Source organism: Pseudophryne corroboree, chromosome 1 (assembly GCF_028390025.1).
Source record: "Pseudophryne corroboree isolate aPseCor3 chromosome 1, aPseCor3.hap2, whole genome shotgun sequence".
Classification (NCBI taxonomy): Eukaryota; Metazoa; Chordata; class Amphibia; order Anura; family Myobatrachidae; genus Pseudophryne; species Pseudophryne corroboree.
This window is the reverse complement of record NC_086444.1, coordinates 865,937,821-865,964,256: the sequence shown is the minus strand read 5'-3', so window position 1 is coordinate 865,964,256 and position 26,436 is coordinate 865,937,821. Positions and strand designations below refer to the sequence as shown.

The following is a 26,436-nucleotide window of genomic DNA, read 5'->3' as shown; positions in this document are numbered from 1 at the left end:
GCTGGATCCGATCATAGTGAAGCCCCGCCGCCGTAATGGCGCGTGGTGTTCCCGTTTCTTTTTATACTGGCTGAGGTTATATAGTTTGCTTTACAGTGGGTTAGAACCCCTGTAAGCTATACTGCCAGTGCGGGTATTGTTAGTTGTGGCTTCAGCTCGCCCCTCACAGTGGAACACACATACACACTGCATGTCTCTGAAGCCTGGAGCCGCAGCCTGCCTGTCAGCGCTGCACCCCTACCCTTATGCTGCCATTACAGCCGGCGACCCACTAACCGGGATGCCGGCTTCCTACTCACCACTCTTCTTACTTCTGGCTCTGTTAGGGGTGGCAGCGTGCTGCAAGGACGTACGGTCGCCGTGGTGGGGTTTGCAAATGGTTCCCTCAGGAGCTCAGTGTCCTGTCAGCAGGGAACGGGACCATTAATCCTAAGGAGGTTGGGCCGTTCCTCCCACTAAGTCCCACGAAGCAAGCAGTGTGGTGTCAACCAGACCTGCCTGAAAACAAACAGAAAAATAAATGCAGAAAACTCTTCAGGAGCTTCCCTAAGCGTGACCGGCTCCCCAGGGCACATTTTCTAAACTGAGTCTGGTAGGAGGGGCATAGAGGGAGGAGCCAGCGCACACTATTAATTTCTTAAGTACCCAAGGCTCCTAGTGGACCCGTCTATACCCCATGGTACTAATGTGGACCCCAGTATCTTCTAGGACGTAAGAGAAATAGTAGCTAAGGCATCTATGAGCAAGTAAGTGGGGCTCAGTTTTACATTCATTCCAGTTAGGCTTCCATTGATGCTGTACGATTAATGTTAGGGGTGGTCATTCCGAGTTGTTCGCTCGCAAGCTGCTTTTAGCAGCTTTGCACACGCTAAGCCACTGCCTACTGGGAGTGAATCTTAGCATATTAAAATTGCGAACGAAAGATTAGCAGAATTACGAATAGACACTTCTTAGCAGTTTCTGAGTAGCTCCAGACTTACTCGGCATCTGCGATCAGTTCAGTGCTTGTCGTTCCTGGTTTGACGTCATAAACACACCCAGCGTTCGCCCAGACACTCCTCCGTTTCTCCAGCCACTCCCGCGTTTTTCCCTGAAACGGTAGCGTTTTTTCACACACTCCCATAAAACGGCCAGTTTCCGCCCAGAAACACCCACTTCCTGTCAATCACATTACGATCACCAGAACAAAGAAAAAACCTTGTAATGCCGTGAGTAAAATTCCTAACTGCATAGCAAATTTACTTGGCGCAGTCGCACTGCGGACATTGCGCATGCGCATTAGCGACTATTCGCTCCGTTGTGACAAAAAAATAACGAGCGAACAACTCGGAATGACCCCCAGGGTTCTCAAAGCTGCATAACAGGCACACCATAAATGGTAGCCTTCATGCTTGCCCAATTTTAACACAGCTATATAATTAAGTTCACATTTCCATTATATGCATAGTTACATAAAATGAAATGACTTATTATGGTAATGACGAAAGCTAATTATTTTGAATAGTTATCCTGAAAACCACAGATTCATTTGCAAAAATTAAACATGTTCATTCATTCTGGTGTAATTCACATGTGTTGTGATTAACTGGTGATGCAATGTGCCATCCTCTATCAGTAAGGCTAAGGAGGTCTATAATGTTTAAAAATTCAGATTGAAAGTCTCATTGGCAATATCAGTGTTGCGGGTTTGTTTCAGTGCGTTCTGTAGCATCTGTGACTGGGCCTGCTTTCCATGAGCGTTCCTCCACACCTGCAGCATATCTAGGATCTAGGAGCAAGAACAAAAGGTATTCCAAATTAGACAAGTGGTGATTGTGAACATAAATTACATGCTTGGTTAACTTAGGTAAGCATTTTCTAAGGTACAGAAGTTAGAGGACAGTAATACCCCTTTTAGACTGAAATGCCAGGTCACACCCAGGATTTTGTATATGGGTCCAACCTGGGTGCGACTCGGCTGAGTCCCCTTTCAGAGTGGCAGCTGGACCTAGCTTATTGCCGTGTTAGCGACATCACTGGACACGTGAGCAGTGACGGCATTTGGAGATGAGATCATCTCCCAGTGCCGTCTCTCCCTGTCACTACACTGCAGGACGAAACATCAATCTGAAATCCACCGCCCCCGTGACATTTACCGGTTACCTCTGCACGTGTGGTTAATCAACACAGTCACTGCCACCAGCTCAGGGCAAGCTTCAGCTCTAACACACACACACACACACACACACACACACACACACACACACACACACACACACACACACAATTATTTATACTACAAAAATGGGTACATGGGCCACTTGAGGTCTTGGGTTAGAAAACACAGAGCCAGAACTAGAATTTAGTATTTAATTCAAGAATATCTTCAAGCTTATAGTTACAAAAAAGGTTACAAGATTACAATAAATACAACAGTTTGAAAAGAACACACAGGGTATAAAAGTTTCAAAGAAAAAATACATGGTAGAAAATCGAAAGTTCAGATCACTTGGACAGGGCTGAATGATGGCGGAAGTGAGGATTCTTCCTGAGGCTGGAGAGCACTGTGATCGTCTTTCTTGATCTTTCTCACGTGAGTGAACCACTTGTATGGGGTGCCTCTCATACTTAAGCTAACTGCCAGTTACTCTCAGCCCCCACCACTGGGATTATTTTAACCCTAACAGGACCATAATTGTTTGATTGTACTATACCCCATAGTACAATCAAACAATTATGGTCCTGGTAGGGTTAAAATAATACCGGTGGTGGGGGCTGAGAGTAACTCTGGTCACCTGGGCAAGGGCGGATGCTCTTATCTCTATTACTGTTTGAAGCTCGGAGACGAGGATTGTGTCAACAAACTTTAGCCATGTTCTACAGCAAGCCAGGAAGAAAGTTTTACACATTTGTAGACATTGGGGGTAATTCCAAGTTGATCGCAGCAGGAAATTTTTTAGCAGTTGGGCAAAACCATGTGCACTGCAGGGAGGCAGATATAACATGTGCAGAAAGAGTAAAGCCCAGTACTCACGGGCCGATCAAGGAGAGATGCGTGCTGAGCGAACCGCTCAGCACACATCTCTCCTGCCGCTCAGCACAGCGCGATCTGTGCTGAGCGTGCGGGGGGAGACGGGGGGGCCGCTCACTTCACCCAGCGGGTGAAGTGAGCGACCCGCTAGATTGGCCTGCATGCAGGCCAATCTAGCAGCGGCGATAGCGATGTGCGGGGCCGCGCATCGCTATCGCCGAGGGGGCTACACACGGAGCGATCCTGCCGATATTCTAAGCAATCTAGTCAGATTGCTTAGAATATCGCTCCGTGAGTACCCCCCTTTAGATTTGGGTGGGTTATTTTATTTCTGTGCAGGGTAAATACTGGCTGCTTTCTTTTTACACTGCAAATTAGGTTGCAGATTGAACACACCCCACCCAAATCTAACTCTCTCTGCACATGTTATATCTGCCTCCCCTGCAGTGCACATGGTTTTGCCCAACTGCTAAAAAAATTCCTGCTGCGATCAACTTGGAATTACCCCCATTGTGTCTTTCTCTGGGTTGTAAGTTTGTCCTCTACAGTGTTATAAACAAACACCGGTCTCTGATCACTGTTCCCCATGGTCATTAGCATTTAGTCTCTGGGGTCTGGGGTTTATGAGTACATACCAGCAAAGTAATTAACTTTCCAACCATTTGTCATCGAAAGAAATTTTCCTCTATACAATATATGTGACTAGTGGTGGCATATGAAAATTACATGTTTATACCTTGAGTATGCTATACCTTTCAACCCCTTAGATAGTTTGTTAATGACATTTCCCTTTTACAATAAACATTTACATATCACTCAATTTGAATAAAATAATTATTTAATTATGATCAGTCCGATGTGAACTGGGAGTTTGCTACACTCCCTGTGATGTAAACGGGTTCCATATTATATCGGCCCGACTTACCCCTTTACATTGCACCGAGACCCAGATCCTTCCTGGGACCAACCCTGCATGCTAGCCAAGTTGGATTCCCAGGTCACTGGACCTGGGTTATCCCTTTTCCACAGAGCTGCACCCAGGTTTTAATAACCCGGTATTTAGCAGCAGTGGAGAAGGGGTATTAGTAAATAGTGGTTGCAGTATCCTGAAAATGGCAAATACGTATTTGATAAAATGGAAACATGAAGAGTACCATATGTCCAGACTGAAATTGATTATATTCTTTATGAGAAGCAGACCTTCGAATCGGATGACCCATGCAGAACACAAGTATCTCACACAGTGCCAGTGGGGAATAAGAGACGCAATTTGGTGTAAAAAAGGGTTTAAAGGGCATATGAAGTTGTTTTGGGGGTTTGAGATTAATGGTACTCTGTGGCCCTTTAACCACTTAACTGATGATTTGTTTTTTTAAAAAAATGCATTTTTTCTTATTTAATAAAGTTTAAAAAGTATTTTTAATAATATAGTTAAATATACCTATGGGGCGTTGTAAAAATACTTCCCACCCCCATCAGAAATAGCCCCTCCCCCCAGTGGCTATTATCTATCCCCATAGCTCTAGTGGTAGAAGATCTCAGCGGCAGAGCCCCCTCACTCCCCAATGTCAATGAGCCCCCCAATGTTTAGTGGCCCCCTATATACCTCACCAGTCAAATTTATTTTTTCGGCAGCACATACACTCGCCTACCCACCCCAAGTGCCAAAACATTACTCCCCCCGCCGACATTAATCTACTCCTATCATTGCCCCACCCCCTCACCTTATCGCACAGTGCAGCAGAGTGTGGGGTAAGGGGGGGACTGAACATCTGTTCCCCTGCTGCAGCTGATCTCTGCACATCCATAGCAACCAATTAGACTCTACTTATGTATCTAGCACCTTCTGGAAGATAGTAACTAGAATCTGATTGGTTGCTATAGGCAACATCTTAACTTCTATAAACCCACACCTTAGTATATATACCCCTCAGTGTCCCCAATTCATATTGTGGCACATTACAGTGCAACCAGTTCATATTATGTAACATTATAATTAGTGATGAGCGGATTCGGTTTTACTCGGTTTTACTCGGTTTTACTCGGTTCTCAAAACGGCATCTTATTGGCTCACGGATGTCACGTGTTTTGGATAGCCAATAAGATGCCGTTTTGAGAACCGAGTAAAACCGAACCTCGCTCATCACTAATTATAATGTCCTCAGTTAATTTTACACCACATTACAGTGAACAGGTCCAGGGACAATAAGATATATTGTAGCATCCCCCCCCCCCCCCCCAACATAAGAAAAAAGGAAAAGCAAATATGGGATGTGAGTGTGTATTTGTATAAATAAAGCACCGACAGAATTATGTAAATAGCACTATCAGCCGGACCATTTTTGGTGCATGTTACTGATTGCAACTGCAATACCCTATGCAGTAACAATGGCTCCAGTGTCTTACTTCCAGTGGCCATGCTGCAAGACTGTAGGGTTACTCAGATCTCTGTATTCAGGGCTGTCAGCATAAATTGTGGGGTCTGAGACTGACAAAATAGGCAGGGCCCCTCTGGGGGGTGGAGCTGTGAATAATGTGGGTGGGGCATCAATTGGTGTATAAACCAGTTTAAAAAAACAAAGAAAAGTCCAAATTTGGCCTTTGCGCCATATAATAAAATGTGGAGCGGGGAGGAAGGGGGGGGGGGGGGGGCAGAGTGGCCACAGGGGAAAAAAGTTACAGGGCAGCGTGACAGCAGAGGGAGCAGGGTACAAGGCAGTGGCATCAGAGTACAGGGCAGAGTAGCAGTGGCAGTAGGGGAGCAATGCCGTTTCTTGTGGCGAGTAAGCCATGTGATCGCACGGGGTACCTGCCGTGCTACTTTGTATTTGTTTTCTGCTCCCCCTCCTCCCTAGTACTCCTCCAGTCATGGGGCAGAGTCTTGTAGAGTTGTGTCGTGACACCACGACTCATCTGCCTCATTCCATGAAACTCCGCCCCCCTGAGGGGAAGAGTACTAGGGAAGAGGGAGGAGGAGGAGCAGGAAATATGTGCTGGCGCCTGCCAGTGAATATACTTACACCCCCTTGGCAACGGGCATTCCCTTTGGCAATGAGCATACCCCTTGGCAACGAGCATGGATCCCAGAGCATGAAACCTCTGGAAACGAGCATGACACCCAGCACATGAAACCCCTGGCAACGAGCATGACACCAAGCGCGTGAAACCCCTGGACATCGAGTCTGACACTCAGCGCATGAAACCCATGGCAACAAGCAGGTCATTTAAAAGAAATTAGAAGCTTTACTACAGGACATAATGTATCACGGGCATTGTGGTGTATGGCATAATATGGTGCAAGGGGCATTACTGTGTGGGGCTTAATATGATGGAATGTTTATTTTTTCAGTGGTGGCCGAGGTCTGTTGCTGCAGGGTAAAAAAACGGGGTGTATCGTAGTCTTTTCCTGTAAAGCCACGCCTATTTTAGTGAGACTATGCCCATTTTAGTGAGGCCATGCCCCCTCACCAAAATAAGGAGATTTATGGTAGACTTACCATAGTTAAATATTTCTTCGAGGTACACTGGGTTCCACAGGGAATACATCGGGGTGTAGAGATGGATCTTGATCCGAGGCACCAACAGGCTAAAGCTTTGACTGTTCCCAGGATGCACTGCAGGGCCTCCTCTATAAACCCACCTCCGGACAATGGAGCTCAGTTTCGTTAACCAGTCCAATGCAGTAGCAGGTAAAAGAGACGGCAGATGTTAGTCACATTGAACCACATTCTCACGACAGGAGAAGGGACCAGCGGCTAATGCCATACAAACACAAAGAAGATAAGTGCATCAGGGTGGGCGCCCTGTGGAACCCAGTGTACCTCGCAGAAAGAGATTAAACTATGGTAAGTCTACCATAAATCTCCTTTTCTGCAGCGGGGTACACTGTGTTCCACAGGGAATACATCGGGGATGTCCTAAAGCAGTTCCTCATGGGAGGGGATGCACCGTAGCAGACACAAGAACCCGGAGTCAAAAGGAAGCATTCTGGGAGGCAGAAGTATCAAAGGCATAGAACCTAATGAACATGTTCACTGAGGACCACGTAGCTGCCTTGCACAATTGTTCAGTGGACGCGCCTCGGCAGGCCACCCAAGAAGGTCCAACAGACCGAGTAGAATGGGCTTTGATAGCAGCAGGAGCTGGGAGTCCAGCCTGCGCATAGGCTTGTGCAATCACCATTCTAATCCATCTGGCCAAGGTTTGCTTATTCGCAGGCCAGCCACGTTTGTGAAAACCAAAAAGTACAAAAAGGGTATCTGACCTCCTGATAGAGGCAGTCCTCTCCACGTAAATACGAAGAGCCATTACCACATCCAAAGACCGCTCTTTGGAGGACAAACCAGAAGAGATAAAAGCCGGAACCACAATCTCTTGGTTAAGATGGAAAGATGACACCACCTTAGGTAGATAACTGTCGCGAGTTCTAAGAACTGCCTAGTCACGGTGAAAAATCAAAGAGGGTGGATGACAGGACAAAGCGCCTAAGTCCGACACCCTCCTAGCAGAGGCAATAGCCAGCAGAAACACAACCTTGAGCGTAAGGCATTTAAGGTCCACAGATTCAGGAGGTTCAAATGGAGACGCTTGAAGGGCATTCAGCACAACAGACAGATCCCATGGAGCCACAGGAGGGACATAGGGAGGCTGAATCCGTAAAACAGAGTGAAAGTATGAACATCAGGAAAAGACGTAATCTTTCTCTGAAACCACACCGACAAGGCAAATATATGAACCTTGAGGGAGACCAGATGAAGGCCTAAGTCTAGGCCTTGCTGCAGAAAAGCTAAAAGTCTGGAAGTTCTGAACGTGTATGCATCATAATTCTTAGCAGCACACCAGGTGAAGTAAGAATTCCAAGCCCTGTAATAAATCCATGCAGAAGCCGGATTGCGGACCTTCAACATAGTTTGAATAACTGCCCCAGAGAATCCTTTGGACCTCAGGAGTGAAGCCTCACTTCTGATGAAGCTAGGTGATCGAGCCTAGGGAAACGCGTTAAGTGTGTATGCTGCTACTACATCAGTGTCCTGCTCTTCAAATGGATCCAGATATGGACTTTTGAACAAACTACTTTGAAAAGTTTCCTGTGTGGGATTGACCTTATACAGCACCGATTGGAGGGACCCAGTATTCACATCAACAGCACAGCTTGCCTGCTGACAATTGCAACTTTCTGGAAGCCTCCATCAAAAAGGGTAACACCAGCTGTTTGCATTTCTTCTCCCCAGGGAACTCTGCTTATCATTTCAGTCCGGGATCCTTTGTGGACACTCACTAGCAGCCATCATTGGAAAAAAAATTTTTTTTGAGCTCCATCAATGCCCTAACTATTTGTGTTCATTGGAATTTATTCCTGTTTTTTAGCATGTTATGTCTAGTTAAGTAATTAATAAATTACATGTTATTTTATTGAAATCAATCCACAGTTTTTATTATTGGGGAAACACCTAGCGCCAGTTTACACTTTTTCTTTGCAATTTTTATTGGGACTGACAATCCCTACTGGCAGCTGTGACAGCGCATCTGGGCCTGTTCCTTTGCCATGCTGTCAAAGTCAGTCTGGCCAGGTCCGGGTAGACACAAGAAGAGGATACTCACTCGATAGACCGTGCAGGTCTGAGAACCAATGCCGCCTGGGCCACGCTGGAGCGACTAGAAGTAGTATTCCTCCTTCTTGCTTGAACTTCGGTATTGCCCTGGGCAGGAGTGACACTGGAGGGAACACGTATGGCAGCCGAAAGTTCCATGGAATTGCAAGTGCGTTCAAGAACGCTGCTTGAGGATCCCTTGTACTTGATCCAAAGACTGGAACCTTGTGATTGTGTCGAGACGCCATCAGGTCTACATCTGGTAGACCCCACTTGTCCATTAGGAATTGAAAGACTTCCGGATGAAGACTCCACTCTCCGGGCGTGCAAGTCCTGACGAATGAGGAAATCCGCTTCCCAGTTGAGGACTCCCGGAATGAACACTGCCGATATTGCTGGCAGATGGCGTTCCTCCCAACAAAATTTTTTTGACACTTCCATCATTGCCATGCGGCTTCGAGTGCCGCCTTGATGATTTATGTATGCCACCATGGTGGCGTTGTCCGATTTGTATTTGAACAGGCCTGAACTGTATCAGAGGCAGGGCAAGAGTCAAAGAATTGAACACTGCCCGCAATTCCAGAATGTTTATCAGGAGGAGAGATTCCTCCTTGGTCCACCGACCCTGGAGAGCGTGTTGCTCTAGCACCGCGCCCCAACCCCTTAGACTGGCGTCCATGGTCAGAAGGACCCAGTTGGGGATCCAGAAGGGACGGCCCCTGCTCAACTGTTGGTCCTGTAGCCAGCAGCTCAGTGACAGACGAACCTCCAGAGTCAAGAAGATCAGTTGAGACCTGATCCGATGAGGCAGGCCATCCCACCTGGAAAGCATTAACTGCTGCAGAGGGAGGCAGTGAAATTGAGCGTACTCTACCATCTTGAAAGCCAAAACCATGAGGCCTAGTACTTGCATTGCTGAGTGTATCGACACTCTTGGGCGAGAAAGGAAGTATCTGATCCTGTCCTAAAGTTTCAGGACTTTCTCTGGAGACAGAGTCTTTGGCTGTGTGTGTCCAGCAGTGACCCCAGGTGCACCATGCTCCGAGCAGGGACCAGCGAGGACTTTTTCCAGTTGATGAGCCACCAGTGGGCTTGTAGGAATTGGACCGTCAGTTCCAGATGACTGAGGAGAACATTTTGGGAGTTCGCCAGGATTAGCAAGTCACCCTGATACGGCAGGATCCTGATTCCCTGATGGCGTAGAAGGGACGTCATCACGGCCATGACCTTGGTGAAGATCCAAGGGGCCATGGCCAGTCCAAATGGCAGAGCCTGGAATTGATAATGGAGGTTGCCAATAGCAAACTCCAGATATTGCTGATGCGATATGGCAATAAGTATATGCAGGTAAGCATCCTGTATGTTCAGGGATACCATATAGTCTTCAGGTTCCATGGCCAGTACAATAGAGCGCAGAGTTTCCATACGGAATTTGGACACTCTCACAAATTTGTTCAATGATTTGAGGTTGAGTATAGGCCGGAAGGACCCACTGGGTTTCGGAACTAGAAACAGGGTCGAATAGTATCCCCTGCGTCTCTGGGACAGAGGTATCGGCACTACCACTCCTGTGTCCAGGAGAGATCGCACAACCATGTGTAGAGCTTGCGCTTTTAATGGATCCGAAGGGATAACCGCGAGCAGAACTGGCGAGGGGGACGTCTTTTGAAAAGAGATTGTGTACCCATGAGAGACAACTTCCCGTACCTAGGCGTCCGAAGTGGTCTTTAACCAGGCCTGGGTGAACTGCAGAAGTCGGCCTCCCACCCTGGGATCCCCCAGGGGGAGGCCCGCCCCGTCTTGCAGCAGGCTGGTCTTGTTTGGAAGCAGGCTCACGGCCGGCCCAAGATTGCTTAGGTTTGGACTTAGTGGTTTTGGAAGCACGAGCCTGTCTCGGGTACGCCTGACCCTTTGCTTTCCCTGGAGGTTGAAAGGAACGAAAAGTGGAACTCTTCGCCTTCGGTGCAGGAGGATTAGTACTTGGGAAAAACGCAGTCTTAGCAGTCGCCAAGTCAGTCACAATCTTATTCAAATCCTCCCCAAATAGGATGTCTCCCCTAAAAGGGAGCACCTCCAAGGTCTTTTTGGAGTTTAGGTCCACCTTCCAGGACCTCAACCACAGAATTCGGCGAGCCAGTATAGATGTAGTAGACGCTTTGGCCGCCATTACACCTGACTCAGAGGATGCCTCCTGAATATAGTGGGAGGCTGTGGTAATGTGAGACAGATATTGTCTGGCAGTGTCAGAAATATCCCGAGGCATCTCCAACGCCTGAACCCATGCTTCAATTCCTTTTGCGGACCAGGAGAACACCATAGTGGGTCTATGTACAGCACTGGTAAGGCAGCAAATAGACTTCAGGCATCCCTCCACACGCTTATCCGTCGGTTCCTTCAGTGAGGTGACGGTGGTGAGATGACAGGCGACATGAGTCTCCACCGGCGATGGAGTTTCCCACTTGTTACTCAACTTTGCAGGGATAGGATAACGAGCTAGCATCTTTTTAGACAGTGATCATTTCTTTCCTGGAGACAACCAGGATTCCTGACAAATGTCAATTAAATGGTCAGAATGTGGTAAAACTACTTTAGTAACCTTCTGACGTTTGAATTTATCAGGTTTCTTAGATGCAGTAGTGGGTTCTACCTCTTCATCAATTTGTAGAATTAGCTTAATAGCCTCCACTAGGTCAGGAACATCAACCTGAGTTTTAGTTTCCTCGTCAGAAGCACTGTATCAGTGTCTGACGGATCAGTATATTCCCCATCCTCATAAGAATTATCTGAAATATTAGTGAATTGTGAGGAGGAAGCAGCCCGCTTAGATGACCCCTTGACCCCAGAGGGGCGTGGGGTAGACTTTTGTCTAACCAGGGATTGATTTAATTCTTGTGTCTGGGTAGACAAAGTGTCCGCCCAGGGCGGATTAACTAGAGGGACAATATGAGGCTTCAATGGCACGGGAGGTCACACTTCAATGGCACGGGAGTATGATGGGACATACTGGGTGCAGGGGGCCCTTCCTGCAGAATGCTGCATGGGCGGCTGGCGGCAGGAGTAGTGACCCATTTCAACATGCAGCAGTAGCAGTGGGTGAGCGGTATGAGCAACCCTCGCCCTCGCCTCTCTGTCAGCATGTCCAGGCCCAGGACAGTTGTCCCGACAGTACCTCCCTGATGATAACCCTGCTGATATTGGACTGATCTACAACAGACGCTGCATCTTGTATCATATGCAGCCGCTGGGATTTGCTGCCGGTGAATGTCTCAATATTCATATTTATACTAGCTGGAGTACCGGCGTTGCCCGGGATTTTAAGAATGTCTGTTTACAAAAATAAATATAAATATTAAACACAAAGTATAAATACCATTATAGATAGTTTAATAGCCGTGCTTTGCTACGGGATGAGGATGACAGTTGTTCGTTAATGTACGCTGGTTGGAGGTCTAGTATCTGGGCATATCTTACTTCCCTGACGCACTTTGTGTAGTGGCCGGACCCCTTTTTGGTCCCCCAAGGGACCTTGCTCTTCCCACTATACAACTCTCTCTGTCTGTGGCTTCCTGCTGCCTCCATTCCCTTCCTCACATCATGTCAGTGCCCCTGTGAAATGATCGATTTATTTACAGTTTCTTATATAGTGCAGCACATTATGTATCTCCTGATATACTCTGTGCTGCTGGGGGACCGTGTTACTTCCACTATATAACTGTCAGTGTGTGGGTTTGTGCTACCTCCATTCTCCTCCTTACATCATGTCACTGGCTCTGTCACATGCAGCCCTGTCATCACTGACATATCATGCATGTCCTGATATAGTCTGTGCTGCTGGCCCACCCCTAGGGGTGCTAGGGTGTGTTACACTCTGGGAACAAACACTGTGGGGGTAAGTCATATGTGTAGCAAGTTTGGTGTAAATTGCTCCAGGCATTCCAAAGTTATGCTGTCTGTTGAAAAACTCTGTGCTGCTGCCTCACCCCTAGGGGTGCTAGGGATGTCTTACTCCCACAGTGTGTGTTCCCAGAGTGTAAGTGATATGTGTTCCAAGTTTGTTGTAAATTGCTGCAGGCCTTCCAGAGTTATACTGTCTGCTGACATACTCTGTGCTGCTGTCCTACCTCTAGGGGTGCTAGGGGTGTCTTCCCCCCACAGTGTTTGTTCCCAGATTGTAATGCATATGTGTACCAATTTTTTAGTACATTGCTCCAGCAATTCTGGAGTTATGCGGTCTCCTGATATATTCTGTACTGCTGTCTCCTCTCCTTAGGGTTGCTAATGATTTCAATTTTTTTTAGTTGCTTCGGCGGGGTTTTAATATGCTTGTACAGGTTGAGTATCCCTTATCCAAAATGCTTGGGACCAGGAGTATTTTGGATATCGGATTATTCCGTATGTTGGAATAATTGCATACCATAATGAGATATCATGGTGATGGGACCTGAGTCTAAGCACAGAATGCATTTATGTTTCATATACTCCTTATACACACAGCCTGAAGGTCATTTTAGCCAATATTTTTTATAACTTTGTGTATCAAACAAAGTGTGTCTACATTCACACAATTCATTTATGTTTCATATACACCTTATACACACAGCCTGAAGGTCATTTAATACAATATTTTTAATAATTTTGTGTATCAAACAAAGTTTGTGTACATTGAGCCATGAGAAAACAAAGGTTTCATTATTTCACTCTCACTCAAAAAATTCTGTATTTCGGAATATTCCGTATTTCGGAATATTTGGATATGGGATACTCAACCTGTATATCAAATTTCACGATCCTCGCTTGTAAACTGTGTATTTGTATAGCAAGACAGAGAGACATATTTTCACTTTCATATAGTAGATATATATATATATATATATATATATATATACACACACACATATACATACATACATACATAGATATACACACACACACACACGCGCATATATACACACACATACACACTAGTCCAGTGCAGCTTTATTGTGATAATTTCTACATTGACTTAGACTGCGTGCTTTAATCTGCTGTGTGGTTTCACTCTCAATGTTTCCCAGATATAACGGTCATTCTATTCTGTACCCGCTAATATAGTGCGACACAGTATTTATCTATACGTATATTCTACTGTGTATTAAGTCACATAATACCGGATTTATTTGCAGGTATTGTACTTTGTCTGGCTTTATAGTACTAAGTCGCAATGTTGTTGCATTCATATCATAATGTCTAACAGAAAGGGCAGTAAATCTGTGGACGCTCTTGCAGCATGCCGAGTATGCTCCAAGGATTTACCAGAGGGGGAAGTTTTGTATGATGGTCTGTGTACTATGTGTCATACATCATCTAGTCAGTCCGCAGCTCCTGTGCCTACCCAGGAGTCACCCTGGGCTGCGTTCACTAACCTACTGGGCACTCTGGTGGAACGCCTTACGCCCCCTATGGGACCACCTGTGCCAACACTGCAATAAATTGTCCCTATGGTTAATCCGCCTTGGGCAGAACATTTATGTAACCAGCTGTAGCAATTAAATCAGTCCTTGGTTAGACAAAAATCCACACCAGGTCACTCCCGTGTCTCTCTATCATCTAAGCGGGCTGCTTCCTCCTCACAATCCACATACTTCTCTGATGTTTTTTATCTGAAGAGGAGGGGGAGCATACAGTCCTGTCAGACATTGAATCAGGTGTTACTGAGGATTTTCCCTTGCAGATTGATGTCCCTGCCTTAGCGGTTGCTATTAAGCAAATCCTACAAATCTCTGATGATGAGGATTCCACTACTGTGGCTAAGAAAACTGATATGTTTAAACGGAAGAAGGTGGTTAAAACTCTGTTACCCCATTCTGACCATTTAGTAGACATCAGGCGGGAACCCTCGTCTACTTTAGGGAAGAAATTTCCTCTGCCTAAAACGGGCCTTGGCTCGCTATCCTCTCCCTGCAGAGTTATGTAACAAATGGGAAAATTCACAGCCCGTGGAGTCTCACGTCACCCACCTAGTGGTGTCACCCACTCTTCCTGTCACCACTGTCACCACACTGAAGGAACCGACAGATAAGTGTGTGGAGGGATTCCTGAAATCTGTTTATTCCCTTACAGGAGCTGTGCACAGACCCACGATTGCTGTCTCTTGGGCTACAAAAGGTATTGAAGTGTGGGTTCAGGCATTAGAGGAAGAGCTGCCCGAGTATATCTCTGACACTGCCAGACAATACCTGTCTCACATCATCACTGCCACCTATTACATTCAGGAGGTGTCCTCTGAGGTGGGTGTGTTGGCAGCCAAGGCGTCGACTACGTCTGTCCTGACTCATCGTATTCTGTGATTGAGGTCATGGAAGGTGGACCTAGACTCCAGGAAGACTTTAGAGGTACTCCCCTTCACTGGGGACATTTTGTTTGGGGAAGACCTGAATAGAATTGTGTCTGAATTAGCAGCTGCTAAGACTGCTTTTCTCCCAAACACTAATCCTTCTGCACGGAAGGCAAAAGGTACCACCTTTCGTTCCTTTCAGCCACAAGGGAAAGAAAAGGTCAGGCATACCCGCGACAATCTTGTGCTCCCAAAACCACCAAGCCCAAGGCGAAACAATCCTGGGTGGCCTGTCAGCCTGCTTCTAAATCAGATAAGCCTGCTGCGTGATGGGGTGGGCCACCCCCTGGGGGACCCCAGGGTGGGAGGCTGACGTCTACAATTCGCCCAAGTCTGGTTAGAGACCACTTCAGACGCATGGGTGCTGGAAGTTGTCTCTCATGGGTACGCGGTCTCTTTCAAGAGACATCCCCTCATCAGTTTTGCACCATGGTTCTCCCTTTGGAACCGTTAAAGGCGCAAGCTTTGCAAACGGTTGTCAGTTCTCTCCTGAGTACAGGAGTGGTTGTGCCAGTACCTCAGTCTCAGAGAGGCAGAGGTTATTACTTGACAGTCTTTCTAGTCCTGAAACCCAATGGGTCCTTCCGGCCTTACTCAACCTTAAATCTCTGAGCAAGTTTGTGAGAGTGTCAAGATTTTGTATGGAAACACTGTGCTTAATTGTACTGGCTATGGAACCCGGAGACTATATGGTATCCCTGGATATACAGGATGCATACCTGCATACACCAATTGCCATGTCACATCAGCAGTTTCTGCGGTTTGCTATTGGCAACCTCCACTATCAATTCCAGGCTCTGCCATTTGGACTCGCTACGGGTCCTCGGATCTTCACCAAGGTCATGGCCGTGATGATGGCCCATCTCCGTTGTCAGGGTGTCAGAATCCTGCCGTATCTGGATGACCTGCTGATTCTGGCAAATTCCCACAATGTCCTCCTCAGTCATCTGCAACTGACGGTAACCTTCCTGCAAGCCCACGGGTGGCTCATCAATTGGAAGAAGTCCTCGCTGGTCCCAGCTCAGAGCATGGTGCACCTGTGGGCACTCATGGACACATACAGTCAGTGGCTGTTTCTGTCTCCAGAAAAAGTCCTGAAGCTTCAGGACAGGATAAGATGCTTCCTTTGTCGCCCCAGAGTGCCGATATACTCGTTGATGCAAGTACTTGGCCTGATGGTGTCGGCATTTGACTTGGTAGAGTATGCTCAATTTCATTCCCGCCCTCTACAGAGTTTAATTCTTTCCAGGTGGAATGGCCTACCTCAGCGGATCAGATCTCACATGATCACCTTAACTCGGGAGGTTCGTCTGTCACTGACCTGGTGGCTACAGGACCAGCAATTAAGCAGGGGCCGTCCCTTCTGGATCGCCAACTGAGTCCTGCTGACAATGGACGTCAGTCTGAGGGGATGGGGTGCGGTGTTGGAGTAACACTCTTTTCAGGGTTGCTGGATCAGGGAGGAATCACTCCTCCCAATAAACATTCTGGAGCTGAAGCCAGTGTTCAATGTGCTATCTCCCGTTAAGCCTCTGGTACAGAACATGCCTGTTCAAGTATGGTCAGACAATGCCACCACGGTGGCATACATAAATCATCAAGGCGGCACTCTAAGCCGCATGGCAATGATGGAGGTGTCAAAAATCCTTTGTTGGGTGGAACGCCATCTGCCAGCAATATCGTCAGTGTTCATTCCGGGCGTCCTGAACTGGGAAGCGGACTTTCTCAGTCACCAGGACGTGCACGCCAGAGAGTGAAATCTTCATCCAGAAGTCTTTCAACTCCTAGTAGACAGGTGGGGTCTACCAGATGTAGACCTGATGGCGTCTCGACACAATCACAAGGTTAGGGTCTTTGGATCTTGGACCAGGGATCCTCAGGCAGGGTTTGTGGATGCACTGGCAATTCCATGGGACTTTTGGCTGCCCTACATGTTCCCTCCAGTGTCACTTCTGCCCAGGGTCCTTTGGCAGTTCAAACAAGGGGGAGGATCGCTACTTTTAATCATTCCAGTGTGGCCCAGACGGCATTCGTTCTCAGACCTGCAGGGTCTGTCGACGGGGCATCCCCTTCTACTTCCTCATTGGCCAGACCTCCTCGTACAGGACCCTAATGTCAACCCAGACCTGACCAGACTGGCTTTGACGGTGTAGCTCTTGAAGCATCACCCCTGAGGGCCAAAGGTTTTTCTGAGGCGGTTATCCAGACTATGTTGAAAGCCCGCAAACTGGCCTCTGCTCGGATTTATTACAGAGTTTGGAATTCTTACTTAACCTGGTGTGCGGATAAGAATTATGATGTCTTTCTGGCTTTTCTGCAATGAGGCCTTGACTTAGGTCTTCGTCTGGCCTCCCTCAAGGTTCACATATCTGCCTTGTCTGTTTGTTTTCAGAGAAAAATTGCATACTATACCGGACGTTCATACTTTCACTCAGGGTGTACTTTGGATTCAGCCTCCCTATGTGCCTCCAGTGGCTCCATGGGATCTGACTGTTGTACTGAATGCCCTACAACAGTCTCCTTTTGCACCTCTTCAGTCGGTGGACCTTAAATGGCTCACGGCCAAGGTCCTATTCTTGCTGGCTATTGCCTCTGCAAGACGGTTATCGGACTTAGGTGCCTTGTCCTGTCGTCCATCCTTTCTGATATTTCACAGTGACCGGGCAGTTCCACGAACTCGACCGGGTTATTTACCTAAGGTTTCTCTTTAACCAAGAGATTGTGGTTCCAGCCTTTATCTCTTAGGACTTGTCTCCCAAAGAACGTTCTTTGGATGTGGTTAGGGCTCTCCGTATCTATGTGGAGGTCAGATGACCTTTTTGACCTGTTTGGTTTCCACAAACGTGGCTGGCCTGTGAATAAGCAAACCTTGGCCAGATGGATTAGAATGGTGATTGCACAAGCCGATGCGCAGGCTGGACTCCCAGCTCCTAAAACCCATTCTACTCGATCTGTTGTACCTTCTTGGGTGGCCCACCGTTGCGCGTCTGAACAATTGTGCAAGGCGGCTACGTGGTCCTCAGTGAACACGTTTCTTAGGTTCTATGCCTTTGATACTTTCGCCTCCCAGGATGCTTCCTTTGGACGCTGGATTCTCATGTCTGCTAAGGCGCATCCCCTCGCTTGAGAAACTCCTTTAGGACATCCCCAATGTTTCCCTATGATAACCAATGTACCCTGTTGCAGAAAAAGAGTGTTATGGTAGACTTATTATGGTTAACACTCTTTCGGCGAGGTACATTGGGTTCCACAGGGCGCCCACCCTGACACACCTAGCTTCTATGGGTTTTTATGGCATTAGACGCTGGTACCTTCTACTGTCACGAGAATGCGGTTCTATGTGACTAACATCTGCCTTCTCTCTTGTCTGCTCCTGCATTGGACTGGTTAATGAAACTGAGCTCTCAGTGCCGGAGGCGGGGTTATAGAGGAGGCCTCAATGCATCATGGGACAGCCTAAAGTTTTAGCCTGTTGATGCCTCTGGATCAAGATCCACTCTACACCCCCGATGTTTCCCTGTGGAACCCAATGTATCTCGCAGAAAGTGTTAACCATGGTAAATCTACCATAACACTCCTTGTATCACTGAAAGCAGTGAAAGCATAAAGGCACAATTGTTGCATAACAGTAATAATTTGCTTCTTCCAAAAAGGTGATAGTGTGTGTTACATGAATGTTTATATCCATTACAGTGTGAGGTCAAGGTGTCAGTCAGGTTTACCCTGTTCTCATCGACGTACTCAGCTGTCGACATATTTGTCTAGATCAAAATATATTTACTAGTAAACCGGAAAACCTGGATGTGGTGCAGAATAACGTCAACATACAGTACACATGCCAATGAGGAGTGAACAAGTTGTGTGTATACAGGTATAAAAACATACATCCAAATGAGTAGCATTCCCTGAATTATGGTAATTAGCAGCAGTATATAAGAGGTTTCATTTAGTTTCCTCTCTAATACATTTCATTTAAAGTGAGAACCATTCCTTAATGTTGTCAATTTATAGATGCAACATAACTCATTCACACATACATAATCACAGCTTACTGGAACACACTTAGGGGCATGTTTTTCACAAGCCACATTTTTAATGCAGTTGTGATAGGTTAATAACAATTAAAATGGCATTGTAAACATTTATATTTTCACTGGAATTTACTAAAAAAAAACCTTGCTGTGACATGGGCTCCGATGAGCCCATCCCTGTGAAGAGTTAATAGTAAATTGCTAGCTACTGCTATGACTTTACTTCTGGGTAAGCACTCGCCAATACCAATGCAGATGTTCAGCTGTTGAGCTGTGCATGTGCCAGTGGGGAGGAATCTGAGGCATCCCTCTCTAGAAAAATATGCGTTAGAGTAGCCCATAGGCTAACATATGTAGATGCCACTAGCATTCGGGATAAGTCTCCATTTGAGTTGGAGAATTGTGGGATATCCTATATCTGCTGCAGTCATTCCTTCATACATCCAGGGGATACTTCATTTTTGTAAATTTGGCCAGAAAACATCTGTTGTGATGCACAGCATCTATTCACGGGAGATGGGCTGGGGCATGCCAGCATCTCACAGAGTGCTAGGCATGCCCCGATAGTCATGGAAAACGAGGGGGGGGGGGGGCTTTGCTCGCAACTGCGGTACTCCCGCAAAACGACGCCATCTGTTCTTTAGGCCATGCCCTTTGACTGCGGCGCGATTTCGCCACGCCATGGACTCCTGCTTGCCCGTCTCCCGATGTTGGGAGGTACGTAATCTTGTCACAGTAAACACTAAAGTATACAAATATTTAAGACAGTAGCATTAGTGACTGTCTATTGTGGGGTTACCTTGGCCATTATTAGCTATAGCAGGAGCCCAGGAGCCAGCTCTCTAGAAGTTTGACATGTGTTTCACAGAACAATGCTTTGTCAGAAACAGTAACCCATCTATTGAGCTATCTGGAATGTAAAGATACATTTCCACCAATAGTCTGACATACGTAATTAATTCTTGTTTATTCAATTGAACTTGTATGTTAGAGGGAAGAAATGAACCCTTGCTGTACCATTCCTAAGAGACAAAATGTTTTTATTTTAATATACTACTGCCATTGCAAATGATTATTGAAAGTTATAGTATTATTTTCATAAATTTTGATATCCACGTTACACATAATGATCTTACGATAATTGACAGTTTTATTCATTATTTTTCCATGTTGGATGGTATTATTAGTATTCCTGATTGTAATTACATTTAACAAGATCTGCAAACCATTTGTTTGAAAGGATCTCTTACATGAAAGGATATATGTAGTTGATGGTGGCTAACAGAACACATTAAGTTCTTCTTTAGTAAGTGTTCACAACAGAATATTGCCCAGTCAGCTTGGAAGGGGCCCCATGGCAAGTACAAATATTGAAAGTATAAGGGGACAACATCAAATGGTCTCCCTTTTCCTCTGAAACCAGTGGGAATAGATGCATTGGAGCTTAATTCATGCCTGGGAAATATAATACAGTACCGAAGTAGCCTTAATAAAGTTCTCCTCCAGGCCAAATTTCAACAAAACTGCCCTCAGGTAAGAACACCTCACTGTGGGGAATAATCTTGGCTAGCCTGTCAGCAATGACATTTTCCTTATTATTTTCTAGTCTATATTTAGTCTATAGTCTGTATACACAAACCCTCTCTTGAAGATCTTATCTTTCAACTTTATCATGAAATCTTACTCCATGGTGAGTTATATAATAAATAAATATAGTTACCCCTATATTTTTTGTCTGTTATAGTACAATAAAACACTTAATACCCTATGTAAAAAATGTGGAATGATTAGAATGAAAAAAAAAAAAAGTGTGTTCATTGGTAAACAAAACAAAATATATCCTGGAGGCTTATCATTCATAAATTATGTGTATTTTGGAACCTTTCACATTATGTGAAATCATATATAAAACCACTTCCAATGGAACACTATAAAACATCAACAGAACACAAATCACACTGGGCTTGATTCAGGTCCTGTTGTTACTGTGGCCATGTTCGGTACTTTGCACATGAACCAGACCCGTACTGCACATGTGCAGTATGGGTCTGCGATGGAGTATGGCATCAGACTGTCAGTGTTTGACAGTCTGATGACACACAGGGGCTGGCAATGGCCTCAGTTTCTCAAAACGGAGGAATGCCGCGCACCATTGTGGGTGAGGGACAAGGCCAGGATCTACTCAGAGGATGAAGATTTCCTGGTCTCTTGCTCAGACCTTCAGTGGCTGGCTTGCACTACCCCATGGCTCATGTACCGGGCTGTTATTCTGATACTCCGTCCTAGGACGCAGCTCGGATCAGCAGTGTAAGTAGGAGGTGTGACGCCACCTGCAGCATTACCATATTAGCGCTATCGCTGCTGCTACTATGTAAGCAGCAGCAATAGCCCCTCCAACCACATCTGAATCAGGCCCTATATTACAAATCAAGTAGGTGGTCAAGAGGCAACTTTCAGATATGTACTGTATAAATATAAAAATATGAGGAGATATCGAAGGTTTATTATATATCATATCAAAATAACATGGTTCAACTGGTAAATAATGATCTAGTTATCGTAAAAACATTAACTATTAAAGTCTTTAAAGACTTCATCTAAGTGCTTGAAAACCCCAAGATAATGAAAGGGATCCTGGTATAATAATTTACAACAATTTCATTAGGTACCAAGTAAAATCAATAAAATTGGTTACAGTTATATTGTAGTCATCCTATCTCAGGCCTTCATACAAATTATACATTAGATAGAGAAAGGCATGGCAACAGTGGGACATTCTTGAAACTTTGAATCTAGCATAGTATCATGGGTATGTCTAGTCTCTTATCATGACTCTTACCATTGGCCATTATATAGGGGCGGTTTTACATAGGAGTGGACCCATGTGCAGAAACCTTGCGGGCACGTGTCCAGAATTCGTGGGGACACCATCCTCTCTGCATGCACAGGTCTCCGAAAACATGGCACCCGCCATACTCCAGGTAAGTAATTAAACATGGGTACAGGGTGTACAGTGTGCCCCCTTCCCGGAACCAGGGTCCCGTATGCATTTATTACGTGTAAAGGTGTAACCTTTTTCAATAGATCTTAATTCCAAAGTGCATTTGCGCCTGATTGATATATCCAGAAAGGGTTCGCTTTGGTGATATTTGCATATTCCCGAGTGCATTTCACACTCTGTACCCCTTATAGATGTACCAATGCCATTACAGTACATGATAATACTTGACTTTGCAACGCCATGAGTCATAGGGCATGATTCTGTGTGGCATGCAGTGCTAATATTCGTGCAAATGGTCAATGTTTCTCAAATGGGCATTCATCTAAGTCACTAAAAAGTTGCATGGAGCATGCATCCCATGGTGTGTACGCATAGAGGCACTTTAGCGATTTAAAAGCATAGTCTCAAAAAACGTATTGGAAATCTATTGTGCAGTCCTAAGCAGTGACAGTGAGGTGGCTAAGCGGATACAGGGAGATGTACCATTTCATGGGGGTGTCATGGAAGTGCTGCAGACGCGTCGCATGACTAATTGCAAATTTGGATGCTTAATCACTTACAGATTCTCCATCAGAGTATGGCCTCCAATGTATCTAGCATGGGGCTGGTCCAAGTTTCCATGCTGTGACCAATGGTCGCATCTGACGAAGCACCAAGCAGGATTGCTGCACCAAAAGGCACACAAAGAAATGGGCGCCCCAGTCCTTGTATACCAGAGGAAGTGCTGATACTAGCAGTAGCATAAAGTTGCAAATGCGTCTATGGCAAAAGACACTAACGCGGTCGCAGCAGCGTGTGACACAGAATCAGCCCCATAATCCATCTCTGCATAATAGCTCAACTTACCCAAGGTATCTATTTACATTCATTTCTGTTCTGGAATTGCATTCTCCCTCAGTTATTGATCAGCAATCCCACGCTGATTGTTCTAGAACTAATGAAGGCTTTGTGGTGTCCAAAAGGTTTGGAGAATGTTGTACCATAGGTAAGTAAAACTCTATATGTTACCTTAACATGGTAAACTTCACCCAATACTGCATTTAATTTAAGTATAATAAGTATTAGCTTTCAGGGGATTTATTACTTTTTGTAACATTTGCATACATGTCATTTCAATTACCTTATCTCTAGTGTCAGAATGGTTCTGTTCAAAGAACATACAGTCTTTCTCTAGCAACCCCAAATGATTTGCTAGGAGTCGCCAGTCTCTCTTCCTTTTTGCCATTAGCAGCGCTACCTGTTGAAGCTGGTTATCACGTATTCCCCAGCTGTTATCTAAATCACTGCTTGTCTAAACAGAGACAGGAAAAACATGAAATACACGGTCATAAAAGGTACAGGGTGCATTTCTATGTTTTATTTATTTCATATTCTGCCAATTCTGTATGTGCCACACAATAGCTCATAAAACATCAGGGGTAAAATGTAATAACCTGCGAGTTGCAGGCTGTGTGATCATGCCCATACTTTTAAACCAGGTTGGTTTTGCCATATAAATGAATGCTGCTTTAAAAATACTGGCATACTAGCACAAAGTGCAGCACAACCTGCAACTAGCAGGCTATTAAATTTCACCCCACATATACAATAGCTTGGATACTAGTTTGTGACATGATGGGGTTAATTTAGGTGCAGTCAGAGGTGCTATCACTGCTGCTGCCTTGAAATCGGCAGCGATAGCGCTATATGGTAATGCAGCAGGAGGTGTCTATTACAAGCAGACGTCTCCTGCTGCAGTGGTGATCTGAGCTTTGTCCTAGGATGTAGCATCGGATCAAAGCACCCACTATCGGGTGGCTTGCAGCACCCATGGTGCCACGCAAGCTGCCCATCACAAAGGCCAGGAAATATCCATCCTATGACGGAGATGCCTGGCCTCTTCCCACCCCCTTAATAGCGGCGACATGCTGCAGTTGTTCCAAACAGAGCCTGTTGCCTCCCCTACCCTGCCCCTGAAATGGCATCAGACTGTCAAGTTTCAATGCTTGCCCAAAGCCTAGGGTGAATGAACTTATTGAAAGATTATCTTAGCCACTCTAGAATTTACCAAAGGGTATTGGCAAGTGCCATTAACAGAGAATGCCAAAGATAAGACAGCTTTTTTTGCACCAGAAGGGTTGTTTCAATACAAGATGTAGCCATTTGGGTTACATGGGGCACCCGCCACCTTTCAAAGGATGATGGATAGAATTGTAAGTGCCCATAAACAGTATGCTGCTGCCTATCTAGATGATGTAGTCATCTATAGTCCTGATTGGCAGTCTCACTTGCACATCAGTGTTGGACTCCATCCGTAAGGCAGGGTTGTAAGCCAACCCCCAAAAAATGTTGTTTAGGGATGGAAGAAGTAAAGTATCCTGGATAAACTAATGGCAGAAGTTTGATAAATCCCCAACTTAATAAAATTGAGGCAATACAAACTTGGGCAGGACCCCTGAATAAGAAGCAGATGAGAGTGTTCTTAGGAATCATGATGTATTGTTAGCTTTATACCCTATTTTGCCACCATTGCTGTCCAACTGACAGACCTTACCAAGAGCAAACAGAAAGCCTTGGCTAAATGGACTCCTGAAGCAGAAAAGGCTTTTCAGGAGCTGAAAGTAGCATTGTGTACCCAACCAGTTCTGATGACGCCTGACTTTCAAAGGGAATTTGTGGTACAAACTGATGCATCAGTTGTAGGGATAGGTGTGGTGGCCTACTGAATGAGATGGATTACATTTTCTGTTATGAGTAGCTTATGAACAAATGTAAGGAAATATTATTCCATGTGCACCTCAGGTTATAAAGTGCTGGTCATTTATAAATTTTACTTCCATAGGTGAAATTTGTGGCAGTCTAATTATGAAGTACAAATGTAGGGCATTTATAGCTAAAAGTCACACATAAATGTAGGATTTAACAGTGGAGTTGTTTTTAGAACTAGCTGTACTCACTGAAATGGAAGTGACAGTTTCAGACGCTGATGTCATATTTGGTGGCAGTAATGAAAAGTTCAATATTGATGAAACCTGCATGTGAGGCATATTATTAACCCAAGTCACAAACTGATCCTCATCAATGGCACCTGCAAGTAATAGTTAAGTAAATATAATGCAAGAAAAGGTTTTGTTACATTAGAGGAAAGTTCATAAAAGTCATGTATAAGAAAATTATTTCCACTTATGGTTTTAATTCAAGTAAATTCAGAATTTTAGAGCTACTTTATGTAACTGGGAGGCAGATGTACTAAGCCTTGAAAAGTGAAAAAGCGGGGAGAGATAAAGTGCCATCCAATCAGCTGATAGCTGTCATTTTTCAAACACAGCCTGCAACATGGCAGTTAGGAGCTGACTGGCTGGTATTTTATCTCTCCACTTTATCACTCTCCAAGGCTTAGGGTTCTATTTACTAAGCCTTGGATCGAGATAAAGTCACTGGAGATAAAGTACCAGCCAATCGGCTTGTAACTGTCATTTTTCAAACACAGCCTATGGCATGGCAGTTAGGAGCCGATTGGCTGGTACTTTATCTCCAGCGACTTTATCTCCATCCAGGTCTTAGTAAATAGACCCCTTAATACTGTACATCTCCCCATCTGTTCCAGAGGTGTGATAACTTGTCATCCAACATGATGACACTTAAAGCCTAATGTACAGCATATATATTTTTTTATTGCCCACAGTTGTCTCTCTTGGTAATTATAACCACAGAGTACATCTTGTTCTAATTAAAAAATGTCCAATCCCAAATGGTAATAAATTTTTATAGAAAATGAAAAAGAATTACCTTAACTAGCAAGCTTTTCATACTGCCCACCAGTACAGCACACACACCATACCAGTGTTTTATGGCTTTCTCCCTCATATCATTTGTGTAATAACTTAGTATAATGTGCATTCAGCTCAAACGTTTTTTTTTTACAGTAATCTAGCTCCACTGGTGTAATGGCCACAGCGGGTGGTGAAACCATCTATGCAGGAATTTTATCTAATAGAGGCTCAAAGTTGAAATAAATCTACATCATATCTTTATGGCAGGTCACAAGCTTTAGCGTTGCTGCATTAAACACTACTTTCGTCTTCTGAGAACTTGACATGGGCCTGCCAGGAAAATTGTATGATTTATGGTGGGGTCAACAGAATATATATATAAATTATTTTTGTAGAAACTGGGTGTGAAGTGTTTGACATCTTTATTAAAGCTGCAACGACATTTTTAACCTGATTTTATTGTATTAAAAGCTACTTTTTTAATTTCGGTGTAGTTTACTGCCATTTACGCTTTGCTATATGATAACACGTCACTTGAAACATTTTGTTTCTTACAGCTGCACATACATAAACAGATACAATATTGAAAATTAATTCAATACTGGGCTCTTGTAAGGTTCTGAACTAGCAAATATATCTAGGTTATTACTATGCATTCTGAAGATCCTGCAAGAATTA

General features: G+C 45.0%; 1 protein-coding gene and 1 long non-coding RNA gene across 2 annotated transcripts in view; one reads left to right on the top strand and one right to left on the bottom strand.

Moving 5' to 3' along the window:
* Nucleotides 1–668: 668 nt before the first annotated feature.
* Nucleotides 669–26,436, bottom strand: part of LOC134957703 (uncharacterized) — a 685,812-nt gene continuing 660,044 nt past the window's right edge. The window contains exons 6-8 of the mRNA XM_063939838.1: nucleotides 24,943–25,073; nucleotides 23,127–23,297; nucleotides 669–1,768 (exon numbers count right to left, since the gene is read on the bottom strand). Coding sequence (XP_063795908.1) covers nucleotides 1,640–1,768; nucleotides 23,127–23,297; nucleotides 24,943–25,073 — 431 coding nt within the window. The 3' untranslated portion in view covers nucleotides 669–1,639. The remainder of the gene's footprint in view (nucleotides 1,769–23,126; nucleotides 23,298–24,942; nucleotides 25,074–26,436) is intronic.
* Nucleotides 21,861–26,156, top strand: LOC134957772 (uncharacterized). Its single transcript, XR_010186747.1, has 3 exons — nucleotides 21,861–21,986; nucleotides 22,905–22,991; nucleotides 25,912–26,156. It is a non-coding gene; the product is annotated as an uncharacterized LOC134957772 (long non-coding RNA).